This window comes from Erithacus rubecula, assembly GCF_903797595.1.
Source record: "Erithacus rubecula genome assembly, chromosome: 5".
NCBI lineage: Eukaryota > Metazoa > Chordata > Aves > Passeriformes > Muscicapidae > Erithacus > Erithacus rubecula.
The window spans coordinates 52,304,376-52,332,105 of record NC_136687.1 but is presented as its reverse complement, the minus strand read 5'-3'; the positions used below and the strand labels follow the sequence as shown (position 1 = coordinate 52,332,105).

The window sequence follows — 27,730 nt, the reverse complement described above, 5'->3', positions numbered from 1 at the left end:
GGTAGTTATTTTTGCCTTTGATTCTCCCATCTCCACCAGTCTGGAAAGGGTTATAATGATAATTGTTCAGGTATCAGGGAATGTGAGAACTTGAGCAGGATTCTCCTCCTAAATATAAACTATCAGTGAAGCATTCACACTAAGGGCAACACAAACATGAGAAACTGCACATTAAGGAACATACATTTGCCAAACTAAATGTGTGTTTCAGGGATGAAAAATATCCTTCCTTCTCTATCTTCTTGTCCATAATTTGGCATGGGATTTCTTAAAAAGCATCTTAATATTTGGTAGTTTATGGTAGTTTTTGCTGTCTATCTCAATCCATAAATGCTCAACTATCTCTGCTAGTGTGGAGTTGCCAGCCCAGACAAGGTTTTCGCTGGTAACAAAGCAGAGCATTTAAACACAGGTATTTGTTCAGCCTTGTGGTCTCAGGAAACACAGACAGTAAGGTCCTGAGACCTGTTTTAAGATGTGGTTCCCTTTAAAACCTTTGTTCATGCTCATCCCATGCCAGGCTCTGAGGGAACAAACAGTGCTGTGCCTTGTAGTATCATAGATATGCTGTGCTTCAGGACACTGATAACACAGGTCACTGCCCCCTACTTCAGAGAGCTCTGGTGTAGTACTGCCACAATCAGCACAGCTGCTGAGTCCCTTTAGGTAGCAGCTCTCCACAGAGCTGCAAGAGGGACAGAGAGCAGAGGACTGGTGAGGTCTGTTCAACCCAGTGCTGTTTGCACACTGCCTGAATGCACTCCAGTGCCAACAAATGTTACAGCAGGACTGGGGCCCTGCTGCCTTTATATTCCAGCATCAGAAAGTACCCAGTGGTCCAGCAATCACAGCTAATACAGGAAAGATGGCTCAAAAGCTCATTTTGCCTTCCCTGTTGATGCACTAAGCAGAATCCTACCCCAGGCTCTAGCTGTTTCTTTAAAAGCATTCTACAGCCAATTAGCTAATAAAGTATGCTAATTAAGTATAATTTTCTTTCAATATTGACTATCCAGGGGATGTTGCTCTCTCCAGTCACTGAGCTAATCAGGATGCTTTCCCTTGCTGACCCCCAAAGCAATGTAGGTTTTGTATCTAATGGCCACACCAATGCCATCAACAATTAACTGAGCACATTTGAATTGACACAGTTTTGTCCTCAGAACAAATTAACTTCCCATAATTTCATTGGTAAATTCACCACACTGAAAATTAATCCCCACTAAGAACAGGGCTAAACTGTAATTTCTCCAGTGAGAAAAAGGCAGCAGAGATCTGCCCTGCTCTGGCAGCAGATCAGACACTGACATGAGAGCCAGAGCTGTCATGGTACCATGTCCTTCCTGGGACAAGTTTATTAGAACTGGTTTAATTCCCCCATCCCATCACTTCACTCAGGTTGTGAAAGGCTTTTGTGCTTCAGAAGCACTGCTATGAAGCTTAAGAGGACCTTATCACTCTCTAGAGCTCCCTGAAAGAGCTGAAGGAAGGTGGGGTCAGGCTCTTCTCACAGGCAGCCAGCGACAGGATAAAAGGACATATATTCAAGCTGAGCCAAGGGTGGACATCAGGAGGAATTTCTTAATGGAAAGTGCTCTAAACATTGGAATGGACTTCCCAGGAAGGTGGTGGAGTCGCCATCCCTGGAGATGCTCAAAACAGCAGAACGTGGCACTCAGCGTTGTGGTCTGGTTGACAAGGTGGTGATTGGTCAAAGGATGGATGCAATGACCTTAGAGGCCTTTTCCAACCTAAAAGTTGGTCAGCAAAGTGCTTTTCCACAGCTTTACAGACTTTACTGTGGTGGTACTGCTTGGTGAGTTTTCATTCTTGTACCTGAGGGATGATGTTCCATCCCGATCTATATGGCAAATACTTCATGACCTTTGAACACCTCAACTGCTTCTCCTCTGTAAATGTGATAGACACAGCTCATCCAGACTGTTTGTGCACCCTAAACTTGCAGTCTAATGGCAGAACTTAAAAATATTGCCCTCCACTAGTATGTGTTTAAACCAGAGCAAGATACGTTGTTCCAGTATAACTCACGCATCATTTATTTCAGTGGTGAGTAATTTTTAACAGCAAATATATTCAATACCATTGCAGCTTGGGGATAATTTAGAAAGAGGCAAAACTCTGCTACATTATTTTTACTGTGAATCATTTGTTCACCTTCTTGTCTTTGATGCATTGCTTTCATTAACTTGAAAGAGTTGCAAATACCAAATTTTGTTTGAAAGCTTTCTTATTTTGGTTGTTCTTAGAGTTTCTTTCCTACCATGCACAAGTAAGAAAATAAAGACAGAAATAGGCTACGAGAGGGGGCTTGCATCTAAACAAATGCAAAACAAACCACTGTGACAGGGTGAGATCTTTCACATGAAGTTCTGAACAGCCCCCCTTGCTTTTGTACTCACCTGACCATACCCCTGGAATTGCATAATTTGTTACATGACAGCTCTTGGCCCCACAGAAGGGAGGGGCTGCAAAAGCACATCCAGGGAATCCATGAGGAAGAGAAGACCTGGGGGAAAGTCTGAACTTAGAAACCAAAGCTGCTGCCTCTTCTCTAGCCTGTCTAGCAGAGATGACACCATAGGACTTGTCATAATTTCTCTTTTCTCACAGGTTTTTCAAGGAGGTAGCTCACTCTGGCAAGGGAGATTGACTTCCTCTCCTGTTACCCAGTGCCTGTTGGCTTCCTTCACAAGAATTCCTGGGACATTTCATACAGGTCCATTCCAAGCAGCTCTTTGTAAGAGGAGCTGTTGGACCTTTCAGTAAAGCCACGTGCCAGTTTAGGTGTTCAGAAGTGCAGGGACTCCTGTGAAAAATTGCTGTAGATGCAGAGCACATTTACAGCCTCAGGTGACCTCAACCCTGCCTTAATCAACAGACACCTGTCCTATTAGTGGACATGAGATTCTTTTCACATCAATGAAAATCCACTGTGGCTTTTAGTATCCTGAGCTCCTTGAATGAACATTAATCCCATGAGTCTGCTGGTGAACACCAGGTTAACACTGGAAATGAGTCTGTTCTTCAGACAAAAAACATTAATATCTGAGTTTAAATTGATGTAGGAGCAGTTTTAAACCCAAAAGTACTTTGGCATCTTCTGTTAACAGTTGAGTAGGCTTTAATTCCTCAAGACTTGATATTCCTAGGGCCTGGATTACTTCTATAGGGCCTCCTACTGTAATTTTCTCAGTTGCACCATAGGCACTAATATAAGACACATTGTAAATAATAACAGGCAATTCTGGTAAACAAATTTCGATGTTTTTCATCTAGATCTGTCAATTAAATCTACTGCAAAGTCAAGAAAAGCAAAGAATCTAGCTATGAAATTTCCTTTTCTTAATGAGGCATTTAAATAGCATCTCACATTTGTTCTCCAATTGTTTACATAGGATGTCATTTGTGATGCATTGTTGGAGCCCTGTAAATCTCAGCTGGGAACAATATCCCAGAGAGCAGAGGGGGACAGTTCTGCTTCAAGCTATATCTCAATAGATTTGCTGCCTTTTCTTTTATTATGTTACTCATCTGTAATCCTGCTAATGAAATGCAATAACATCAGATGCAGCAGCTGTCAAAAAAAGAGAAATAATGTGAATTTTCATTAAACTTTTTGAGTTGATCTTCACTTTTTCCATTGCTGATTTAAATATTGCTGGTTTTCTGAAGGTCATCTTATTTCTCTAAGGATTTAATGGATAGTCTGGCTTTTGTGGTTTAGACACCTTACTCCCTCTGGTTCAATAGGTCATTAAAAATATATTTAAGTCATTCTTTGTCCCTGATGTTTCTTACAGGATTGCAGCCTAAAGAGACAAAAGACACCAAGGTGGATGAAAGGCAGGTTAATTATTCTTATTTTATAGATGAGAAGATAAAACTCAAAAAGAAAGTGTCTAGCACACAACCAACCCCTGTCAATAGCACAACTCCCATTGGTCAAGTCTTAAAGACCCAAGTCTTAAACATCACATTAATTTCAGTGTTAATCAGGAGACTTCAAAAGTCCCAGGGGGCCTTCTGCCTTTTATGATTATCTTTTGAAGACCAGAATGCTTTAAACATCTCTCTCTTGTTTAAAAGTCTTATTTAAAATTCTCTGTGCCTCACTTCTAAATCAGCTTGGTGAACCAAACCTCCACCATCACTTCCTAATTTAATAATACAATATTTTTGCAACTGTGTATGGATTTCAGAAAGCAAAACATCATGGATACCTGATCAGATGCTTTTCATACTGCCTTAGTGTCTCTTTCTCCACAACTTAGAATGAGATTCAAGTGCTCAGCAGAGAAATGAACTGCAGATGCCTGGTCTGGTGCTCACTCTCACTGTTGCTATCTCAGCACCCCAGCTAATGTCCAAATGCAAAATCTGGGCCTTAGCAGTGTCAAGAGGAGTAAGTCAGGCTTCAATGGGAGGCTTATGGCCACAGCTCAGGATGCACAATAGTGTCTGTGAAGTGCACAGAACCTTCTGGAGGGCATAAGTGATGGGCTCCAGTCATTGTCTGTCCCTTTTGGAACATGGCCAGAATCATTTTTTCTGCAATTCCAGCACAGAATGGGGTGTGTGGTGCCTGAATACAAGGTAAATCTTCATTCACTTTGAAGATTAAAATCATGAGGTTAACTCAGTTTGGCTTCTCCTTTCTTTTAACAGTGTTAGGTCAATGATGCCATTCTCATTTCCTGACTGGCTGTTACAAAGGAGTGAAAAGAATTCCCAGCTTTCACAGGAGGGCTTCAATTATTTTGACAGCCAAGCCATAAATCAGGTCACACAGATCTGTACCAGCAGACAGATTCCTGTATTTTGTATAGAGAGATTTGCATAGATGTCACAAATAAGCTGAGAGGAGGTCGTCCTCCTGATGCTTCTCCCTGCGCAGGATAGAAATTTAGATACTGGACAGGCTGGTTTTGTGGCTAAAACACCATATTGAGGCAAGAATTTGGGTGCCTCTTTTGACAAACGTGCTGAATAGGCAGGAAGCAGTTTACTCATGGATGAGATCTCTGAGAGCTAAGAAGGAAGAGGGTAGCAACTGGTTTGAGTTTTGTGGCAGGAGCTGTTGCTTACTTTGTGCTTAGAGCTGGGAAGCAAAAAGTAAAGAATTTCAGAAGATACAAGCCTCAATGTGGCAGTAACAAGAAATTCAAGGATTTTCTAATAAACTGGATTGTATTGACAGGCATAGAGAAGTAAAAAGATCTTAGAATTGTTTCATTTGAGGGATACTGAAATTCATCAGGAACTAGTGTCCCATTGATCTCTGCTGTGTGACTAAGACAAAAGAAAAATAAATTATAAATATAGGATGGAATAAATACCGTGTTTCCTCCTAATCTAGTAATTTCCATTTACAAAGTCAGCACAGATGAATGAGCAATTTACACTGATGAAATCACTGTACTTCTCAGTGCCCATTTGCAATAACTGCCCATCCCCAGCGATTCGCCTTCATTGTGTGATTTCCAATTGAGTTGTTATGGATGCAGAGAGGGGAGAATTTATGGAAAACAATAGCTGGATGTGACTGCCAACCCAATGTGCTCTGAGAATCCATACTGGGGACGTAATTCTGCACCTCTGAGCTCTGCAATCAGACGCCTGCACAGCAGGGTATTGTCTGTCCTTTGGAAAACTCCTTCATATATGGATTCTGGGCTAGTGTGAACTGCTTAGGACACAATCAGGGAGGAAGGAGTTTGAGATCTGATAAAAGCTATAGACTTTGTAGCTGCCTTTCTGTCCAGGGAGTGCGTCCAGCTCAAGGCGACTCATGGTGGGATCAGATCATTGCCCTCTTTCAAACATTTTTGCTTTCTCAAAGCCTGACCTCCTAATATAGGACAGGAGAAAAATCCCCCTGGAAGGCACTGTGCCCTAGATATAACTTATTTGGGTCTCTTTGGTTTGTGAGGCACATAACTGATTGACAGGCCAAGACTATGAAGTCAAGTTTGCTGAGCCATAAATAGCATAATTCAGCTTCTCTGAGTCCCCAGCAGATGTATTCATCAGGCACATGAGTCTCTCCAGGCATCAAAATTGACAGATTTCATTAACTTTCTGCAACCTGAGAATCCAGCTGTAATAGACAGTGTGGAGAAATCAGAGGGACTGCAGGTTCTCAGCAAGACTGTGTTATCAGACAGTCCTGATTATACAGAGCCAGTAGGCAAGGACTGGCTTAGCAGTCACTGCTCTCCCTGGTACTGCTCCTAATGACTAATCCCCACAGCATCCTGTCTCACCTCTCTGAGCCTTGCAGTTTAACATCACAGCCAGCCTCCAGAAAGGAATTACGTGATGCAGTACAGTCATCCTTTCCAGCAACAGCTCTGCATCCCATTCTTGTGTGCCAGCCTGGCTAAAAAACTGTTATTCCTGATGCCCTTGCTATTGGAATCCTGCTACTAGATCTCAGGAGTCATGAAAACCAGAAAAGTTGCACATTCAGAGCATGAAAACCCTGAGCAACCTCTTTAAAAAGGAGGAAAGAAAGAGGACTTCCTCGACTAAAGAATTAATTTTAGTACTTCTTGTGCCTTCTCAGCTGTGCTTAGAAAGCCTGCCTTGTGATTTCTAAGCAATGAGAGATTCTCCTTGCTCTTCACCCTGTCAGCTCAACTTCTGCTGTTCTGTGTTTTGAAGATCTGCTTCAGGGTTCTGTTGGTTTTAAAATGCTGCTCTCCCTGCAGCTGCTGAGCACTGCCTGAGCTGAGCACTACTGATAGGCAGCTGGGGACAGAAGTGAGCTGAAGGCACTAACAGGTCATTCTGAAAAGGGAAGGAGGGATAATGTGCACAGGGAAAAGAATTGTGTGATGTGGGACTTCTGCTTATGTTTGCCCTATGAGACTGCACCTCCTTGCATTAGGCAATAAACCTGTTATTCAGGCAGCTGGAAGTCAGTGGGGGTGTTTGGCAGGCTGGGTGAAGGTGGGTGGAAGGGCTGCCTGGGGTCTCTGGTGTTCCTTTGTGCAGGCTGGGGTGTGCTCTGGCCAGGAGGTTTGGGGTGATGGGATCTCCTGTGGCTGCTGGGACACATGCTGGATGAGAGCAGGGGGCAAAACCTGGCAGATGACTCCTAACTCTGCCCTGCTGTAGGGAGGAGGCTGAAAGAGAGATTGGTCCCATCACAAAGACAGAATTGCAGTGTGTTTTTCCTTGTCCTCTCTCCAGAGAAAAGCAACAGAAAATATTTCCCCATTTTTCCAGGGAACATGGCTCTGTGGATCACTATAGAAATACCTGTAAGGAGCAGTCATAAGACAGTTTAACAGGATTCTAAAGTTTCATATTGTTCAGAAATTATGCTGTTTATTGAGTGCCATCTACTGACAATTCCTGTCTTAATTGTTTGCTCATTTTAAATGCCCTATATAACTTCTGTTAGCTTAGATGCTCCTTATTTCTTGAGCACTTCATTTCTCTCTGCAAACCAGGATGTTTTCAGTTATGTCTTGGACTTCCCTTTTTCCTTCCACCCATCACTATACTTCCTCCCTTCCCTGCCTGCTCCTTCTGCCTAGAAAATAATTTCTAGCCTCCCTATGTTCACTCTTCTGGCTTCAAAATATAGCTGTAGTTGTGCTGGCCCCCTTGAACAGGAGGTTGCCTCTATCTGTTTATTATATCACTGCTATGATCATATTTCCCCCTTTTCTTTCAGTTCTTCCTCTTCTTTCAAAAGCTTTTTCAGCAACTTTCATGCAGTAACCTTGAAAATATTTAATGATCACTGACTCCACTATATTATCTCTTCTAGAGGTATTTTATTTTAGTTATGTGATACTTGAATTAGCATTATTATTACAGTTTTTCATTTTCTATCTGTAAGATTTCCTCCCCCAGCAGTCCAACACATTTTGCAAAGATAAAAATAAATTAAAGGTGAAAAGTTATCGCCAAGGACAAGAGCTCAGGAAGTTTAGCCTACAAGATATTTCTTTCTCCATTGAAAACATAATCTGTATAGATAAAGAAAATGCCAGGTAGCTAACTCATTATAAGCAACTGTGAAAATGGGTCAAGAGACTCCTTTCTTATACACTCAGTTTTTGGCTTGGTGCCATCTCTGCCATCTAGCCAAAGGAATGAGGAAAATTCTAGCAAAGTCTCCCAATGCATGACATCATTTTAATTGAGGCTTCTTTGCCCATGCCTCAGACAACTCAGCATGATGGCCACTGATACCCTGACACTCATCTGCCACTCAATTTCAGGCAGGAAATACCAAGCTGTAGAAGTGTAGGCATTTATCCACAGCACACTCATTTTGTGGAACTCCTTCCCCAAGGATTTTGCTGAGGTCAGGACTGTAAGTAGGTTTAGAAAGGATTAGACAGATCCATGGTGGGCAGGTGTGATGTTTGCTATTAAGCATGACAGCCTGGCTCTAACATCTGTTACAGAAAGCCCCTGCAGAGCTGATGGTGGAGGGGGCTGCAGCAGGGAATCTGCTGTTCTGAGCTGACCCCAGTTGCTGCTGCCTGTCCCTCCCATGGGCAGCCAGGGGATGATTAAAAACAGCTTCAGTCTGGACAAAGCCCTTGAATTCCCATGAAAATAGCACTTTGTCTTAAATGGTTATTCTCCTCTAAGATCCTTGAATCTCCAGTGACAAAACTGGGATTACCCCCCTGAACTCAATGCCACAAAAAAACAATATTATGCTTTTCTGGGGTTGTTTCAGTAGAGACAGTTTTCCTGAAGTGAGGGCTGAGGAGTATTTCAATATTTATTCCTGGACTTCTAAGTCCATATTCTGCCTTTTGTATAAACACATATCCAAACTAATATTTGACTAACTTAGAAATTACTTATCAGTAAGATGGCACGTGCCACTTGGATCTCATTTCTTTTATTTTAATGACTAACAACCTGTGCTGCAACTCATAATTCAGTCTCTTTCCTCCTTTCTTGAATCAGGCAGCAAAACCTGATCAGTGACAGAGATGATGCTTGTGAAATTGCTGCACAGGGGTTCCTCTCACTGAAGGGCTGACAAGATACCAGCTGAGGAGAAAGCTTAATTGCACAGGTGATCAAAGGAGAATGTATGAAGACAGGGAGACTGTAAGGGGGTGTGCGTAGGAGTGTGTTTTAATGAGAGATTATAGGGGAACATGTGAGTCTGGCACACACAGAATGACAGAAATGAGTGCATGAGCTAGTACAAAATAGCATGCTAACCAAAGGCATCCACAGAGCAGCTTCAGCTCCTTCCCAGCCCTTGCCTAAGAGAACTGTATTCTATTATCTGTCATCCTTCTAACTATACAAAGAGAAAAAAGTGAAAGTTTCATCTTTGCAACCGGGAAAGTAGGAGGAGGGTGGGAACCTCATGAGAAAACAACATCCAGGCTGAACTGGAAAAGAGAAATCAAAGCAATGAGCTGAACTGAGAAGAAAGGACACAGGACACTGATATGGTGTACTCCCGGGAATGGGATGAACTGACATAAAAAATGAGAATTTAAAAAGCATTGAAGGCACTTGCCAGCCCTTCCATGTGCTGTAACACACTGCACTGGCAGGTTTGGTTCATGATGTGTACTCTGCTTTGTTGTATGCTTACTGTCTTACTGTGTACTCAGCTCCACTTATATCACTGGGGGTATTGAGGAGTAAGATGCCTCAATATCAAACCAGGTGCCATTAAAATGGCTGATACACAATCTCACATCATTTTAGCCCAAATCCATTAAAAACCTCATTAAGTTATATTGGCATAAACCTCTGCGCCAGTGTTCTCCTACTGATTTAAACTGCATCAATATAAATCCAGTTTCAATTGATTTAAGAGATTCTAGGCAGAAGTGCACTGCATTTGACAAACTGATGGGAGGACATACCCTTATTGAAATATTAAAACTTCTGCACTCCATCTTTTCATATTCAGCAGTGTGGCTTCTGAACTTTTGCCATTTTCTATTACACAAGCCCTTACAGGGAGGGAAAATAAGTAACTTTAGAGCAGTCAGGTTAACAGCCTTTCACTTCATCAACTGAACCCTGGAGCAACTACAGATGCCTTAAGCTTTAGTGTTTTATAAAATATAAGGACATGGGAGAAGCATAATGCTTTTTCTACTTACCCTGCTCTGAACTCAAACATATTAGTGGCTGACAACCTTTTTTTTTTTTTTTCAGTAAAAGGCAGTTGAACACACCCATTTTTTTTGTAAAAATAATGAAATCTCAGTATCAAAGATGCCACCCACTAGACCAGGTTGCTCAGTGCCCCATCCAACTTGGCCTTGAACCATTCCAGGGACAAGATATCCAGAGTTTATCTGGGCAGCCTGTGCCAGTGCTTTGCCACCCTCACCATAAAGAATTTCTTTCATACATCTAACCAAAATCCAGATGTCATTATCTAACCCTGAGCTCAAGTTCCCCACTACAGCAGCTTTCTGATCCACATGGTGAGTTTATGCCCAGTTTGAAGCAGTCTATTGTTGTTGAAGTTTATCCAATATAACACTGGGAGAAGAAATGCAGTACTGGTCTTGAAATGGCACCATGTAATGTTAAAAACAAGAGAAAAACTAGTGCCCCTCATGTGCTGGCAGTGATAAATTATGCAGTTCTCTCCTTCCAGTCTCTCCCATCTGCAGCACTACAATAGAAGCTTAGTTCAAACACTATTCTTACTGAGCACTGAAGCTGTCAGGCCAGCCTCAGCTTTTGTGTGAGATTCATGAAAAATAAATTTGACAATTTCTCTTAAATGAAAGGCCTCAAACCATGTCTCCAGCCTGGTAACCATAGTACTTACATGTTTTGTGAAATTTGTGTTTCACATCAAGAATGGTAGATGCTGGAGGTACCTGGAAAAGAAAGGAAAATGCATACTGATAAATTTTTCTTTCTTCTTCACTTTGGGATCCTTTCTCCCCTCCCCTAATGAAGAGATGCTTAAATTTGTCTGCAAGTGCTTCAGGCTGAAATGAAAAACATCAGCAAATTTGTTTTCACAAGGTAGTATGTTATTAAGGATTTTCCAAATTTGACTTATACATCACCCTCTGCTTGGTCGATGGAAGGGTGAAATCACAAGGGTCAAGAAGGAAAGCTGCTGGCCCTGCTCAATGCAATAATTGGCCCCTAGATCAAACAGTGGGAAAGCTTGAAGGGTATAGCTTTAAAGTTAGGTTTGAGCATGCTGAGGTCCATATCCTAGGGACATGAAAGGGCTCTCTGGAGAGGGCAGTGACAGAAGTAGTAGGTTCTGTCCTTTCTGCCTGAAATGAGTTTGCTTCTGTGTGCTCTGAAGCAATTCAGGTGTCACAGTTTTAAAGGGCAGTCTGGAGGCTTTTTATGCTCTATTTTATTATGTTTATTGATTTCTTGATATACTTTGTACAAATTACCTGAGAAAAACATTTAGAATTTACTAGAGCAAAAGACTTGGATTTGCCCTTTGTTTACAAGGAAAGGCAATGGGACTCTTGATGAAGTAGCATGTTGAGCTACTTATTAGTGGATTGTGACAATAACCATGCAAATGAATAGAGAAGAACATAAGAAATTCTCCTAGTAATTTAGCACCTTAACATAGGTTGTTTTGTTGAAAAGACTGAGTTTGGAGAAATACTGATGCAACAAAATAAAATTGCTGACTCTAAAGCAACAAATCAGTACAGAAAGAAAAGTTTACTCTTATGTAATTTGACACCCTACACAAATGTACAATATATGTGCTATTACTACTAATGAGCAACCCAACTTGCTTCCAGTAATATGAATGGGCAGAGAGCTCAATACAGATTTCAGTGATCTAAAGATGTAAAACGACACCTGTGCTAAAAGGTAGTAAAGTACAGATCTCTTCTAAGTTGTTTTTTTTCTTGGGTTTAGATGAGAACACTTTATTTTCTACATTTACAGAAGGTTTTACTGGGCATTTACAGAAATTGTCATGTGTCCTAGCACAGGACAGATGTGCAGGTATTCATTGCCAGCTGAAAGATGGTCTTTTCCAGTTTGATGGAGAATGAGTTGGCTTTCTAAATGCAGCATAAGCCACATTGCTGCAGGACCTGCATCCCTACAGATCAGCACCTCACTGTGACAGGTTCTGGGATAGAGTAGCTAGGGCCAACCCATGCTCTGGAGAGCTGGAAAACTGTAAAGCTTAGCAAGCTTACAGAGCAGTGCTTGCTCAAAACAGAGCCCAGGTCTCCATCTCCAGCTCTCCTGAGTACGTTTTCACTTCAGGGCAGAGCTGCTCTCAATCTGTTCAAGATGTCTAGTCCAGCCCTTGTTAGCAGCTCTACATTTGCATCCCTCTCCTTTTTTTCATCCTGAGACAATCAGGGCTTTCTCCCCTCCAAATCCTGCTATGGCAGCAATGGGATTCATATCACCCTAACTTCAGCTATTTAAAAAATTAATCCAAGCTGAAGTTTTAAGCCTACGTGTGGAACCACCTGTTGGGTTTTCCTGGGATAATTTTTTCTCTTATCTTATATTTACATATATCTATATACACAAACAACAGGACAGGAATGCAGGAGCAGCTGTCTCAAAGCCTTTATTCCATCACAGCTATCAGCCTCATTTTACAGAACCAAGCAATGGAGATGGAAACAGCTTCAGCCACTTACAGCAGCAGACAAAGTTCTCTTGGTTACAAAGTCTTTTAACAACTTTCTAGCCAACAGCATAATATTAAAAACTGACAAGCATTTGCTGTAGCCAATTAGTATACTTAATGTACTCTTGCTTTGAACAATTTTTGCTTGCAATAGCTTAAAACCATGGATAAAGCTTCACTATTAAGCTTACATATTTCTGCTATCTTGCTTAGCATATTTTCCTGAGGCCTGTCTCTAGACAGCTCACAGCCCTATTGTTTCTTGTCCTTGTATCTTCAGCATTCTTGCATTTCTCCATCCTGAGACTTGCTTTCACACAGCTTTGAGAGTTGTATACCTTTGCTGTTTCCCACACTGGGGGCGATGAGCTGCACCCCACACCACCCCCCACTCCAGAGCTGGTGCTCGCACAGCTGGCAGCAGCTGGAAGGGCCATGCCCTCTGCATCCCTGAGCAAGGCAGAGCTCATCAGCAGGACACTGCTGTGCCTGCCTACATCCAAGCTGGGGAAACAGCTGGCTTTGAGAAGGATCCTTCCTTCCACTTGAGACAAATTACGTGGGTTGTGAGCTGAGCAATAACACAAACACTGTCTTGGGTTGCAATAGAGGATGTGGCCTCTGTCACAGGCCACAGAGGATGTGTATTCTGTCACCATCTGTTGAAGCTGGGTGGGAAGTGACCCTTATCTCCATGGCACATATTATCTGCTAATGGGCCATCTTTAAGACCAGCTGGGGCAATCATCTTTATCTGTTCCACAGCCCATCCTCCCTCCAGGAGATATCATCTGCTGCTGGCCCATTCAGTCCCACTGTGTGACTGATAAAATGACATCATCCCACTGGGAGATGCTCCAGCCAGGGGAGGAGCCAAGCCTTTCCTACCCAGATAAAAACTGAGATTTTGGACAGCAAGATGCCTTCTTTTCACTGGATTCCAGAGTAAAACCAGACCTTTCCACATCATCCCTGGACCTTCAGAGGAAAACTGCACCTTCTACAGGAGCAGTGCTCCAGCTGAACCACATCTGCCACTGCAGGAGGATGCAGCCACCATTTAATGGGACTGCTAACAACACCCTGACTGACAGGGTGTCAGGCTGTATTCTGACTCTGTCAGGGTTGGGATTGTTCTTTGTAATAATGTATTTCTATTTTAATTTTTCCTAGTAAAGAACTGTTATTCCTAATTCCCATATCTTTGCCCGAGAGCCCCTTAATTTCAAAATTACACAAATTTGGAGGGAGGGGGTTTACATCCCCCATTTCAAAGAAGATTCTGCCTTTTTTGGCAGATACCCATCCTTCAAACCAGGACAAACACTTCCCCACTTCAGAATGGGCTGTGACATGGAAGGATCACAGTGTCCTTCCCTGGGCAGAATAATGAGGCTATAGCCACAAAAGAATGAAATACATTTTTTTATGATCTTGATAATTCTGTGTCCTTTTTTAAAGACCTCATAAAACAACCAGTGAAGTTATAGTTTCTAATATTGATCAATGAGAAGATGGATTCTGAGACACCAGCTTACTACTAAGAGTGTCCTCTTTGTAGGCCATTAATTATCTTTTGTTCTTTTCATTGTACATCAATACAAGCTAAGGAATTGTAAGGAGTGGGAAAGCATCTGCTCTTATTACCCTTTGTGCTAACTGAATAAAATACCCTGGAATATTTCACTGTAATTATTAGTCTTACTATCTTTTCATTCTTTTGAATTATATCTGAAAGTGTTATAATCCTTTCTTTCCTCTATTTCAGCACTTTACAAATATGCAAAGACAAAGCAGAGTGAGAGACTGCCCCTAGTTTGTACAAAGCAAGACAGATTTCTGCTCTTATTTGGTATGTATCTTCTACAGTCTGATGGTCAAGCCAGTTTCTCCCTACAACTTCTTCACTTACAGTTTAACATCTGATTTAAAGTGTAGTCAACTTTTCAATAAGTGACTATCATGTGTAAGGTTCGAGACTGCCTTTTTTTTTTTTTAATGGTATGAATAAATGCATATTTTACAGCTCTGGGTTAGAGTTATTGCACTTTTCATTCAGAAAAGGATGATTTCAAAATGTCAAATCCTGGTTTTCCTGTACTTTCACAGCCAGAAAACTTTTATTTTTCCATTTGAGGCAACTTTTCATTTACTGGAATTCAAAAATTAAAGGACCTTCTGGGTCATCCATACCAGTTCTATTCTTTCTTCAGACACCAGTGAACAAAGCATCACATTTCTTTTTAAGATTTAAAATACCATATTTGTATTTTATGCTATGACTGAAGAAAGAGCACTAAATGGAAGATATTAAGGGAACTTCATACTGCCTTTTGTGAGTGCAAGCTAATCAGATAGTTATCCACTTTCATACCTCTTTCACATTTATAAGTCAAGGAATTATGCTGGATCCAGTGATCAGTATGTAATTGCATCACACAATTCTTGCACTAAATTATTATTGTAGGGGTCAGAGGTCAGCAGAATATCAATAAGAATTTGAATAATAGAATTTCAGCAAATAAGTAATCTTTCATTTAATATTTCCCTCTGAATTTTTTTTTCTCTTTATTACATGTCAGTACCTCAGCACTGTTGAGTCACCTACTTTGTAGCAGGCATTTTCCATAATGGCAGAAATTCAGGAATTCTGCCACTCCAGCTGCTCATTAACCACTGCCCCACTTTCAGCCTGGGTAAATGTGTTCAAATGGGTGACATCAGTTTACTGCAGTTGAGAATTTGGCTGCAAAACAGATAACCAGCTAATGGGAAAGCCAGGTAATTTCCAAATTCAGAACTCAACAAATAGTTCATCATTACTTCTTTTGCACCCTGCCCTTGTTTTGATACCATGCTGTATTATAAGAAACCAGCAACATCCCACAGAAAGTTAATTTTAAAAAGACCTGTTCTAGCTGATCTCTGTGTTTTGTGAATTTGACTTATAGATCAGATTGGCTCTTTCTTATTGTCAGTTTTCAAAGTCAGAATTAAAAATTGGGCACTGTTTTGCTTTAACCTTTCCCAGTGTGTCCCATGCTGCTCTCTTGGTGAACCAGTGTGCTGGTCATGCCCAAAGAGATATAAATAAATGAGCTCACCATGGAAATGGCATAGAGGTAACTACATATAGACAAGTGCTGTCAGCAGCTACACAGAGGCTTTATCTAGAATTCAGCATTTTACTCAGGAGACTGCAGTGAAGAGCTGGCTCTGACCTCAATCCAGCCTTTCCAGAAGCAGGAAATATTCCAAATTGTGGTTTCAGCTGAGGTAGTTTCCAGCTCACATACGTAAGTAGAGGCTGTCTCACTGATCAGTCTTCCAGATTATTTATTATCTGGTCACATGAACCTTGGCATATGACATAATCTGACTGACTAACATTTCCAGTGATTATGGGCCAAATTAGCTAAGAATACACATAACCACATGCTTGCTGCGTGCAGTCATGGCAATTTACACCAGCCAAATTTGTCCCTAAAGATGATTAATTGTTTTTGTACTGCTAACTGGGTATTTCTATTTTTTAAAAAATCCCCTCTCTTTGCAAGAAATTGCCTGAAAAAGTGTCAAGCACTGAAAAGAACTTTTCCTCTCTCTACTAAGGATGAGGGTAGAAGTAAAGAGAATGTAGTTCATTAGCAGAGAGAAGGGGTACAGAATTCAACATACACACCTATTTCTGAGCAGATCTGACTAGATTGGTACATCCCCATGCCCTCTGATTTTTGATTAAGGGGAGTTGAGTAAGGTTATTGTCCACCTCAGCAGCTGAACAGCAGAACCTGTCAGGAAGCCTCTGTCACAAGACTTTTCTACCAGGAAAATGGAACTTTTCTGGCAAAACCCTGGATGTGTAAATTTGTGTTGACTTCAAATTTTTAAAATGGAATAGAAATTTATAAAAAAAAATACTGCATCTGCCACATGCTGGGAATTAATTTTGTTGTGTTATATTCATTACTTTTTATTTCTCATCTGTATGGAACTTCCATTACTTCTGCTTTATTTTATGACACATCTATCATGATAGTGCAAAATAATATAACACATTGCTTTCATGTCATTGAAAATAACCCAATAGGAAATAATATGCAAATAAATGCACTATTAAGTTGTAAAATAAATTGAACTTGAAATATTTGTTGTGTCATAACAGATTGAAATATTTCAAAACTAATTTGTAATGCAATCTTTCCCAAATTCTACTTCATCAAAAATTCAAGACTCATTTTTTTCCACTGTCATTTTCAAAGAAAACAACATTTGGGATATGCACTTAAAAACAAAATAGTTGACAAAAATAAAGTAATATAAGGCACAAATAATAAAATAAACTTTAAAAATTATAATATTTTATTATAACTAACTATTGATAACTATTATAACTATAGTGCTGTTTTATTCAATAAAGTATAAAGAATAATAAACAGTAATTTTGACCCTTACTTCTCAGGAAGAAAGTGAACCTTAGGGTGGTGTTTATGGGGTCTTTTGGGGATCTTGATTGCCAGTTCTAGCACAGGTAAAGCATATGGCTTAGCTGTGGAACCTCTGAATTTGTCTTCTCTTTTCTATCAAATAGCTGTATAAATTTTTGTTTGCTTTTTTATATCTACACACAGGGCTAAAATTTAAAATCAAGAAGTGTGCCCAAGAAACTCAACCAATATTTAGCACAAGATGGTCACAATCTATTTGAAGGATTGCATGAAATAAATAAAAAGCCAAAAGATCAACCAGTTCAAAAGAAAGTTCCCAGAAGAATATATTTTGACAAAACAAGTGATTCTATGAGTATCAGGACTAATAAAGCAGGTCCATGGAGGGAAATTGGAAGCTTGGAAGCAGCAGAAAGGGATGGGAAATGGGAGTGATATATGAGAACAGCCAGGCAGCTTCAGGTCTGTTAGAAATCCAAGCACTCTTCATTATTCAATACCAAGCAGTGAAGAGAGGCTTGCTGTACTGCTGGTAGAGGTCCTCTGACTGCCACAATTTGTTCTTTTGAGCACAAGAAATGTAGCTGTTAAGGAAGAAAAGCTTGCATTTCAAGGGCTTTTTAAAATCCAAAATTGCTTAAACATAGGCAGATACAATAATAACATTAACATATACTGCTGAGTATTTACAGACCCATGACTACATGGCTCAGGTGTTTTGTGAAGAATCACACATCAGATTTCAGAAAGAACCTGAAGCATGTTCTGATGGAGCAATAAATCATATGCAAGACTATTTTAATGCTAATACTGCCTATAAGAGATGCCATTATGCACCTAACTTTCCATCATGGGCTGTGCTGTTAACTATTAGACTAATAAAACACCTACTGCTCCCCATGGTTTTGTATTGCTCCAGTACATTTATAATTTGCAATAATCTCTGAATTATCTCTGATGCAATAAGGCAAATGTGCAGCTGGGGTAAAATGTCACAACTTTGGTGGGAAAAAGGGCATTTTCACATTGTCTGGGAATCTGTCTCTGCAGATACAATTTTGGCAATATTCCCTGCTCTGGTGGCATTACTGGCTTTCACTGCTGGCCAGAATGTTCAGGGAGAGTTGGAGCAGCACCAGTGTCTCACAAATTCACTCTTGTTTTTGCTGAACTTTGAATACAACTTTAATGTTTTTGAATATTTATTATATTTGCTTCTTTATTTCTTCCCCCAGGCTTAGGCTTCCTTTTGTCTAAAATAAGAGATGTATAAAATCTGTCATTTAAAGGCCCTTCTAAGCTTTGATTAGTATCAGCTGAAGCATTAGTCATCTGTTGCAGCTTCTGTAATTCTTAAAATTATCCCTTTGCAAATGCTAAATGCCCTAAAGTTACCAGCTTCTCCCCTCCCCAGTCTCTCTCTTCTAGAAAAATCAAAGGCCATTTCTCCAGGTATTCCATTTAAAAAGCCATCTCACAGCAAGCAAAAAGTAATATGTATAGTTGCCTCTTTTCATCTGAAACCATCTGCAGCTATATTGACATTAAAATTATGTGGATTTCTAGCAGAGCAGGAAGAAATAAGTGTCATGCATTGCTACAACAGAATTTGAATATGTTTACCTACTTTACCAAGTATAAGTAATAACTGAGGAAGAAAATACTACTGTCATCACTTCCAGCACTGTGGGCTGGGCATAAGATTCAATTCTTACAGGCAAGAAAAGACACAGATTTTATAAATGTATTTTTTCTCAGTGCCCCCCAGCAGGGACCACATCCCCATTGTGCTGTACAGTAGAAGACACAAGACACCATGAAATCCTCCTTCCAAAAGGAAGTAAAAAAAGAGGATGAACCTACACCCAGCTATTTTTGTGTCTGTGTTCCTTCAGCCATTTTGCTGTGGGAATTGCTGTTTTGTGGGACTCAGCATCCATGTCTCACCATGGAAGACTCCTATTTTGACACAGCTGGTTGTTCAGCTCCTTTTGGCATCTCTGGCATCATTAATGATAGATTGTTTGAAGGAGAAAAATTATGATAAAAATCCTCTACATGAAATGAGACAGCTGAGGATAGTCACAGGTTCTGCTCTTTCTACCCAGAGAATATATAGTCTTCTGAAGTGGAAGATTTAGGGGGAAAAATACTTAAAATGGCCATGAAAGTATTAATCTCTTTCCTGGGAAAGGACTTCTTTACTTTGCTTCCCTGGAATGAGGCTAATGGGAAGAATCTGACATTTGAGGCAATGTTCTGGTACTGCAAAGAGTTCCTTTGTAAAATTTCATTGCCTACTTTAATCACTGCATTTGCTCACCTAAAATGAATGTGGTATGTCTAACCTCCAAGCCATGATGTGAGAAGTTATTTTTGTTTGCTAGAGCTGACTGTGCAAAAGAGAGACTGTGATGACTGTTCTCCTAGGCTGTTCACTTTCTGTGACAGAGAGGCAACACACAGGCAAGAGTAAGAGATTTCTGACACCAGAGACAGCATTTTTGCATGCAAATGGCTTTGCTGACATGCCAGTGGAAATCCATTGTATTATTAATCTGTAGCATGCAGGTACAAAGACACTGCTGTTTCAAGTGCTTTTCAAATAAAAAATAAAAAATAATTTTAAAAAACTAAACAAAAACTTATTAACTCCTTCAGAGGAAAACAGGCCTTTCAGAGCAATCAGAATGAGCCCTAATTCATCTTTGCCAAAAGATCTAGTGATATACACACTGTAATATTTAACTGCAAGAAGCCTTGAGTATGTACAAGTGACTGGGTTGATGCACAGACTTGTGTCTAGGCAAGGACATTTTAATTCCCTAAAAATAATAATATTGCCATGACATTCGTTGCAGGCATTGCACAGCAAACAATGCCTGCAACTCACAAACATATAGTTAAAAGTTCCTCCAGTGTGTGCTGTGAACCACAAACATTCATTTAACACTAACAGTGTTTTACAAAGATATTCCAGTGGGAGAAGGCACTGGGTAGAGGATGGAGAGCAGGTTTAAGGAAGAGTAGCCTCCATTATCTTTGCAGCACATCCAGGAAAGAGGCTCTTCCTGCACATCTGAAAAAGCAAAGTCTCTTCTTCAGGCCTTAGGAAATGTTCTGAAAAGGGTGGTCACTGCACAGTAGCCAAAACCTGAGTTTCCACCTCTACTTACAGCTTAACTTGCAAAATTGTGCAAAATACTGAGCTCTGAGGCTTTGGATGGGAAAAAGCTTTCTCTGCTGGTTTTCCCAGAGGTGATTTATTCTGTAAAAACTGTACTGTGTAACACTTTATGCCTTAAAAGCAACTCATGCAAAGTTAATTACATTGCACTATGTTTGTGGGAAAATACATTTTACTACAAGTTAATTTGAAGAAAAAAATATTATACAATGAATGCTATAAAAGAAACAGTTATGAGTTGCCTTAACAGCATTTATAAATCAAATTACTGCACATTGATAACTTTACAACCGACCTACATCAGGCTTTTGGAACAATGTATGAGTAAAACAGTTTTTGAGTAGCCATGTATTTTTCATAAGTTGTGGGTAGCAAAAAAAAAAAAAAAAAAAAAAAAAAAAAAAAAAAGTGGTTATTTGTTTAAAAGTACAAAAAGGAATTGTTTTCTTTCATTTATATGATTTGATGATTTTTGCGTTTTGCTGTTTTCTGTGGCTTTTTGGAAGCAAAATAGAAGCCAAAATCCTTGTGACATTTTGTGATGCTTTTTAATTGAAAATATTTCTTATGAAAAAATCTTTAATTACATGCTTTCCTCTTTACACAGAGATAGGAATTTCATCCATACAAATTAATAAGTTGTGAGGAAAAAAGGGACTTCGGACATCTAGGCTCACCTGCTGTTTTACACTGGCCAAAGAGGAGATTCATTCCTTGCCAAATACTTCTCTCACTCATTGAGCAAGAAACCTATATGATTCAGGTTTCAACTACAGAATATCTCCACACAAATGCAGTATTGCTGTGCATGTTAAAGAGCTGAAGATTGACCCACAAAACCCTCAACTCTTATTTACTAACCCTTGATTGTAAAAATCTGTGCCAAAATTCTTGGCTAAATTTTCCCAATAGTGCCTTTCAGGCATCAGCTCTTGTGAGGCCTTTGGCTGCTTGGGGAAGAACCTTTCTGCTCAGAGACATCCTCTCCTGGGTCTGCCTCCCTGGGGAGCAGGGAAAAAAGGAAGGAAAACCCAGGATGCTGTCCTGCAAACTTGCCTGGACACCTGGACTCGTGTCCTGTCATGGGCAGCGTGTGGGCCAGGAGGCTGCTTGTACTCCTCCTCAAAACTGCAGTGCCTAGTCCCAAGACACCTTCTCTGAGCATTTATATACTGCTTTTCAGGACAGTTGTAGGGAAAGTTATTTAAACTTTGGAGACTTCCCCTAGTTTAAGGACATTTTGTAGAATAACTGGGGGAAAAAAAAATGAAGCTGGTTTGTGATTCCTCCTCATCCCCCAAAATCAGAAGCCTCTTCTCCATGGCATATCACCTCAGAAGTAATTTCAAGAGCAAATCTGTGGGAAAAAGATCTCACACTGCTATTATTTCTCCTCTAAATTCTTTAACTCACTGGAATAGCTCATGTGCACTGAACTACTTGCATAATGTCATATCCATAGCAGAGAAAGTCCCCAGAGCAGGTTGACAATATTAAATAAAAGAAATGATAGTCCTATAAAGAATTTCATGTTCACAGCGTGCATGTGCAAAATAAACTGCCACTGTTGCTGATTCATGTGAATTTAACTCTTAGTTTTGCAAGATTATGTAATTTTCCTCCAAACCCAGCTCCTGCAGGAGATGACTACGGGACCAAAATGTCTGGGATTTTTCTCTTCTGCTTTCTTTCAGTATTTTTTTTTCCTGCCCTTCTTGGTTGTGGAAAAGCCCACAATATGATGAGCATGTGTTTTAAAGGCTTAAAAAATAAATATGTATTTATTCCATTCCTTGAAGTTAAAGACAGCCAAGAACTTAAAATAACCACTTAATATGTGTGACTGATCCTTCCCAAAAGTATGAGATAGGTAAGAAAACAATGCTATTTTTCATTTTTCAAATGGAGAATTAATTCAGAGAATTAATTGTGCTGGATTCAAAATTTTGGATTGATTCCAGCTGATGACTCAAGATGACACAGCCAAACACACCTTTTATAAATTCCTGATACTGCATTGAAGACAGGAAATTATTTTTTGTTAAATACCAGAACTAGTTAAATGTACCATAATTTTGCAGACTTAACAGAGCTCCCACTAATCTGAATGGGATTCATAGGTACATGCAAGAATCTCATAGAAAACTCAACCTCTTGGAAGCAGCTCCTGGTATTTAACCACAAAGAATTAAAGAGTGAATCACTCTGCCTGAGTTTCTGTTGGGTTTCTGCCATTATAATACTATTTTTCCCTTTAAATTCAGTAATCTGAGAATATTATAAATGCATTTGCTAAATCATAATGTTCTGAACCACTGGCAATATGCAGTATGAGTCTAAATGCAAACATTTTAAAATCTATGGTTCCTATTCTCTCCTATTCTGGCAAGCAGTAATTACATGCAAACCCAAGAAATTAAGTTAATTGTAACTATCTCACAATCAGAAAACAGGCATTAGAAGTGTCATTTTGGGCCTGTACCAGTTATATTTAACAAAACAGAAAGTTTTACATAATCCAGTACACCAGTCTCTTGTTTGCTCTAATACCAACTGAAATTAATTTCAGTACTAACAAGTGTTCATGAAAGCAAGGAACCCAACTTCTGTACATTCAGGGTTGATTTAGGAAGGGATTATCACAGCAAATAAAGGGATTTAACAGCCAGGTGAATGAGCATTCAGAAACCAAATTCTTCCGGCAGTCTTGGAAATCTCAGCCTTGAACTGTACTTGTACCTATCCATTGGTACTGTGCCAAAAATATTTTTTTCAAAAGTCCATTCTGCTGGCCATGTAAACTGAACATATATTTCTGTTTCTGAGCAGAGACTTCCAGGGCCAGAAAAACTCAGAATAAAGATTAAAACACAGGTGTGGTGTCATCCCAGCAGCATGCAGCGTGGAAGGATTCCCAAAACTTGTCTCTTTGGCTAATGCTGGTTCAGTACTATATTTCTTTTATTGACATTATAGGAAAGCTCAAGATAAGAAACAGATTTGTCTTTCTTTTGCTCAAAACCTAATCCTAAACGTATGTAGGTAAATTAACAACTGTGTAACTATCCCTCAATAAAGTAATGTGAACACTACCATCAAAATTGTTGTTAATGGTCGTGCTGTTTGTTTGATCATTTTGTGCATGTTTCCTCTTTGGCTGGATTAAAAATGAAAAAAAAAAAAAAAAAAAAGCAAAAATATTTTGCCCCATTAAGAATGAACAAATGAGACATTTACCTTTAATTAGGCACACAAATTGCAAAAACACCCTTTAAATGACCAAGAACACTGGAAATCTGGTAGTGTTCCACCCTGCACATTTCAAAGGCATTAAATTAAACATTTGAAGCAAACCTATCTACCTGTCCCAGCTGTTGCTAATGAGGATAAGGGATTTTTTTTTTCTAGAAAAACAGTAGCAAAACTCCACTAATTTACTGAAGAATTCAGCAGGCAAAATAGATTAGGATTCCCATTTTCATGGTACATGAGAGACCAATTCTTTCACTAAGGGATAATGAATCACAAAAACTGCAATGAAAATTTTTGTGAACCATTTTTTAGCTGTTATTTATGGGTTGATAAGCTTCTGTCCTACCCAGTCCTCTCATCCTACTTTTGCAATTTGGCTGTAGTTAATATATTTTTAGTCACATTATTAAAACAAACAAACCAAACAAAAACTCTGAACGCCTCTTTTAGATATGACCCTTTGTTTAAATTGCCTGTTCTAATCTAATAAGCAGGGCACTGAGTACATTGAGGTATCAGCAAGTCCTCATAGCATTGCAGAGATGGTAAGCTTTACAAATGTACTAAAATTGAGTATTCATTCTGAAAGAAATGTTTAAGTGTCATGCTCTGAAATACACACTGTAATCTAAGTATCAAGAGTCAGCCTAAGGACATAACTTTGAGCCCACAGAGCTGCCAGGAAATCTAAAACAAACCAGTGCAGGATTATTCATAAAAATCCAGCAGAATACCAGCCCAGGGTTATGACTCACAAGGAGTTCTTAGTGTCTCCCAGAGAAAGGAATGAAAGCACTTCTCCAGCAGAATAAGACCACAACACGCTGCAAACAGAGTCCCTGAACTGGCACCATGTGCACCAGGCACAGCCCCAGCGTGCTGGGATAACACACTCACCTTGTCCACAATGCAGATCTGCTTCTTGCTTTGCACATCAACAATCTCTACTTCGAAGTAGGTGATTTTTGAATGTTTGAGCGCTGGTGATGGTTTGATTTGGCCAGCAGAGAGCACCAGCTGAGACAGGTTGAAAAAGGAGCGTGAGTCATTGTGAGACATGGGCAGAGCTCCCCCATGGGCTGTGAGATCCCTGCTGTGCTCTGGAGCACTGGGGTTCTGCCTCTTGAGCATGGTGAGAGCCAGCAGCAGCGATCCTCATATCAGCAGGGGACAGTTCCGGGGGAACACGGTTCCTCCCTGCATCACTTAAATACAGCCACACGCTGACGAGACACAAAAGGTCAAGTGGCATTCCATTTTAAGGGTACTGTCTTATTTAGCAGGAGTGAAAACAATGGCTCTGTAATCCATGTCTATATTTAATCTGCTGCCGTGATGTCCTGTGTTACTGCTGCTGCTTTCTTATTTTCTTTCTTTTTCTTTTATTTTAAACAGCATTTGAAACAAGACATCCTAAAATTCCCTATTATCAGATCCTGAAATTCCACAGCCCCAGAGGAGTGAATGTAGCAAATTCCACTGTTACCTACTGAGACAAATGTTTAAAATGTCCATGCACACACACATGTATGGGTATAAATGTCACCAATTCTACAATCATCATCATCAGATGTCATCTGTTCTAGACAGATATTTATCTAGATATTTATCTACTAACAAAATAGCATGAGTTCATCAGCAAAATTTAAGGGATACTTGCAAATAGCTGCTTGACTTTAGCACTATGGTTTTTCTGGTATTTAATGGGGTAGAGCTCTCCTTACAGTTCTGCTGGGGAAAATCAACTGAAGGAAAGGAAATTATAACTTTAAAGGCATTCATTCAGGCTTGGATCTTTTCACTATTTTCTTATTCTTTCCTGACATTTTTTACAATGCAAGTCTGCAACAAAACAAAAGCAGCTTTAGTGGTAAAAATAAAGACTATATAAACCAACAAATTTTCTCTGAAGCAGCTTCCCCAAACTTTATTTAAACTTCATTTCTCCATGTATGATTTTTTAATAGGATTGTACAGAATTAGCAGCACTTTTCCATCCTGAAACTCTCCCTACATTTCCCTGGGCTGCCTAGGATTACAGTGTTAGAAGGACATCATGAGTTTGTGCAGACAGCTCTTTCCACTGAGTAAATTCTTAATACATTTCTCCAGGGTAAAATCTCAGGAAAACTGCAATCACTATTACAAAAAATCATATGGGTTTGTTACACTGAGAAAATTAATTAAGTGGGAAAAATCTTCACAAGGTAAAAGTCACCACACAAATAATACCTGCTCTAGGATACGAGGGTGGAAAGAGAATTATCTTATCTTTGATTCTGCTGTAACTTAGTTTAAAAATTTAGTGGTTCTTTAGCCATAGTTCTGACTCATAGCTAAGATGCTTTATGCCCACATGATTGAACAAATTTTGAAGTAGCCTAGACTGAGAGAAAAGTCCCCACTGCTTGGTGATGCAGTCATGCAGCCTTGGAATGCCTTCACTGGATTTGTTAATGGAAAGCCTTGACTGGGGGAATGCAGGTGTACAACAATATCAATCCCCTACTACCAAAAACAGGATTAAATTTTGACTATATTGAAACCAGTTAGTGTCTTGCCATTGGTGCAGAACAAGTCAGCAACTAAAGGGAGAAAGCAGTTAGACTTGGACAAGATTATATTGTATCAAAGAAGAGAAGTTCACCTGTCTCTGAGGTTAAATGAAAGGGATTCAAGGAACCATCACCTTGGTGAAGACAACATAGCAAGCAGAAATTTTGGCATAAGCTAGTAACAACAGGGAGAATGACAAATTATTTTATTACTGGAAGGGGCTTGCTAAAAACAGCCACCTAAAGACCACAAAACACACAGGTCCTAAATTCCAAGTGTGAGATACACTTAATTGAACAGGCTACTCTAATGAAACAGTACAAACTGCTCTACAAGGAATGAGACAAACTGATATAATATCCCCTTTCAGCTGTAAGATTTGTATGAATAAGTGAGCTGTAATAGCATATATTAATAAATTTCTAAATTTATTTCAATTCAAAGCCCATAAAGAATAATATTGATCGTGAAGGCTAATTTCTGTGTATATAAAGGAACTGGTGTTACAGTCATTACTGTGGGTATATTTATAACATTTAAAAGGATAACATCTGAGCTGTTGCTGCTGCTGAGAAAAAAAGCTTTTGATTTACTGCAGACATTTAAATGATCAGAATTTTATTACTGACCAATGAACACTTGAATATCTGAACCAATGCCAGGAAAATGCTTACAAAAATATACTCCCATTTTTTCAATCCAAGCTAATCATTTGCAATTTCAATATTTTGATGAATAACCATCTTTGCAGATCCAAACACTTAGCTGATAAAAATTAGGAGAGCTTCCCTAAAGGTGGCTGGCATTTTTCTCTCTCTATTGTATTATGGATTTCGGATTAGACTGCAGTGAATGTAATGCTTGCATATAAGGTGGATGAGAACTACTCTACCAAAAATAATCAGGGATAGAGTTACCACTGATAACCCAAGCTCTAAAAGGGAGATGAACAAAAGCTATGAGGATTTTGCCATTATTGTAACAAGTGCTGCAATTTCTTGAAATGGTATCAATGTGTTTGGATGTTCCAGCTCAATGGGAAGTCATCCAGCCCATTCTGTGTGGAAATGCACATAGAAGGGAAATACTAATTACTGGGCAGAAGGCACATTTTTGCTTTCAAGGCAGTGATTGTACCTGATGTCAGCCCTCAATACTGGAGGTGGGCAGTCCCAGCACATGGGTGCAGGTGATCAGTCCTGTGGTGAGATTTATTGATCAGCATTGAACATTCCTGCAAGGTGCTGTCCCCAGAGCTGTGGCAGGGCTGGCAGCCAGCAGCCACCCAGCCCCTGACCTCAGCTTCATTCTGGGACTCTGAGAGGAGTCAAAGAGCACTCAGCAAGAATTAAATCATCTCTGACAGCTTCCACTCACACTGAAGTTCAGGCCATATAAGGGGCAGATATTTTTGAGGGGCTGCAAGAATGGGCATCACTCTTCGCAAAGTGTGGCTCTGCCTCCCCTCCTCACTTGGCACTCAGCTCACATGAGCTCTTTTGGAGACAAGCAGGCATCCTTCCATAAGGCACTCTTTTGAGGAGGCAGAGAATGCCTGCCCCCAAATCACACAGCCTGGCCACCCTCTCTGGCTAATAGAACTGCTGGTATTTTCAGAGAAAAAGGATTTTTTGCACCCTTCTAATCAAT

General features: G+C 39.8%; 1 protein-coding gene across 2 annotated transcripts in view; it reads right to left on the bottom strand.

Moving 5' to 3' along the window:
* Positions 1-24,703, bottom strand: part of TECRL (trans-2,3-enoyl-CoA reductase like) — a 57,127-nt gene extending 32,424 nt beyond the window's left edge. For both annotated transcript variants that reach the window (XM_079306281.1, XM_079306282.1), the window contains exons 1-2: positions 24,422-24,703; positions 10,817-10,868 (exon numbers count right to left, since the gene is read on the bottom strand). In XM_079306281.1, the coding sequence (XP_079162407.1) occupies positions 10,817-10,868; positions 24,422-24,655 (286 nt within the window). In that variant the 5' untranslated portion in view covers positions 24,656-24,703. The remainder of the gene's footprint in view (positions 1-10,816; positions 10,869-24,421) is intronic.
* Between the last annotated feature and the right edge of the window lie 3,027 nt (positions 24,704-27,730).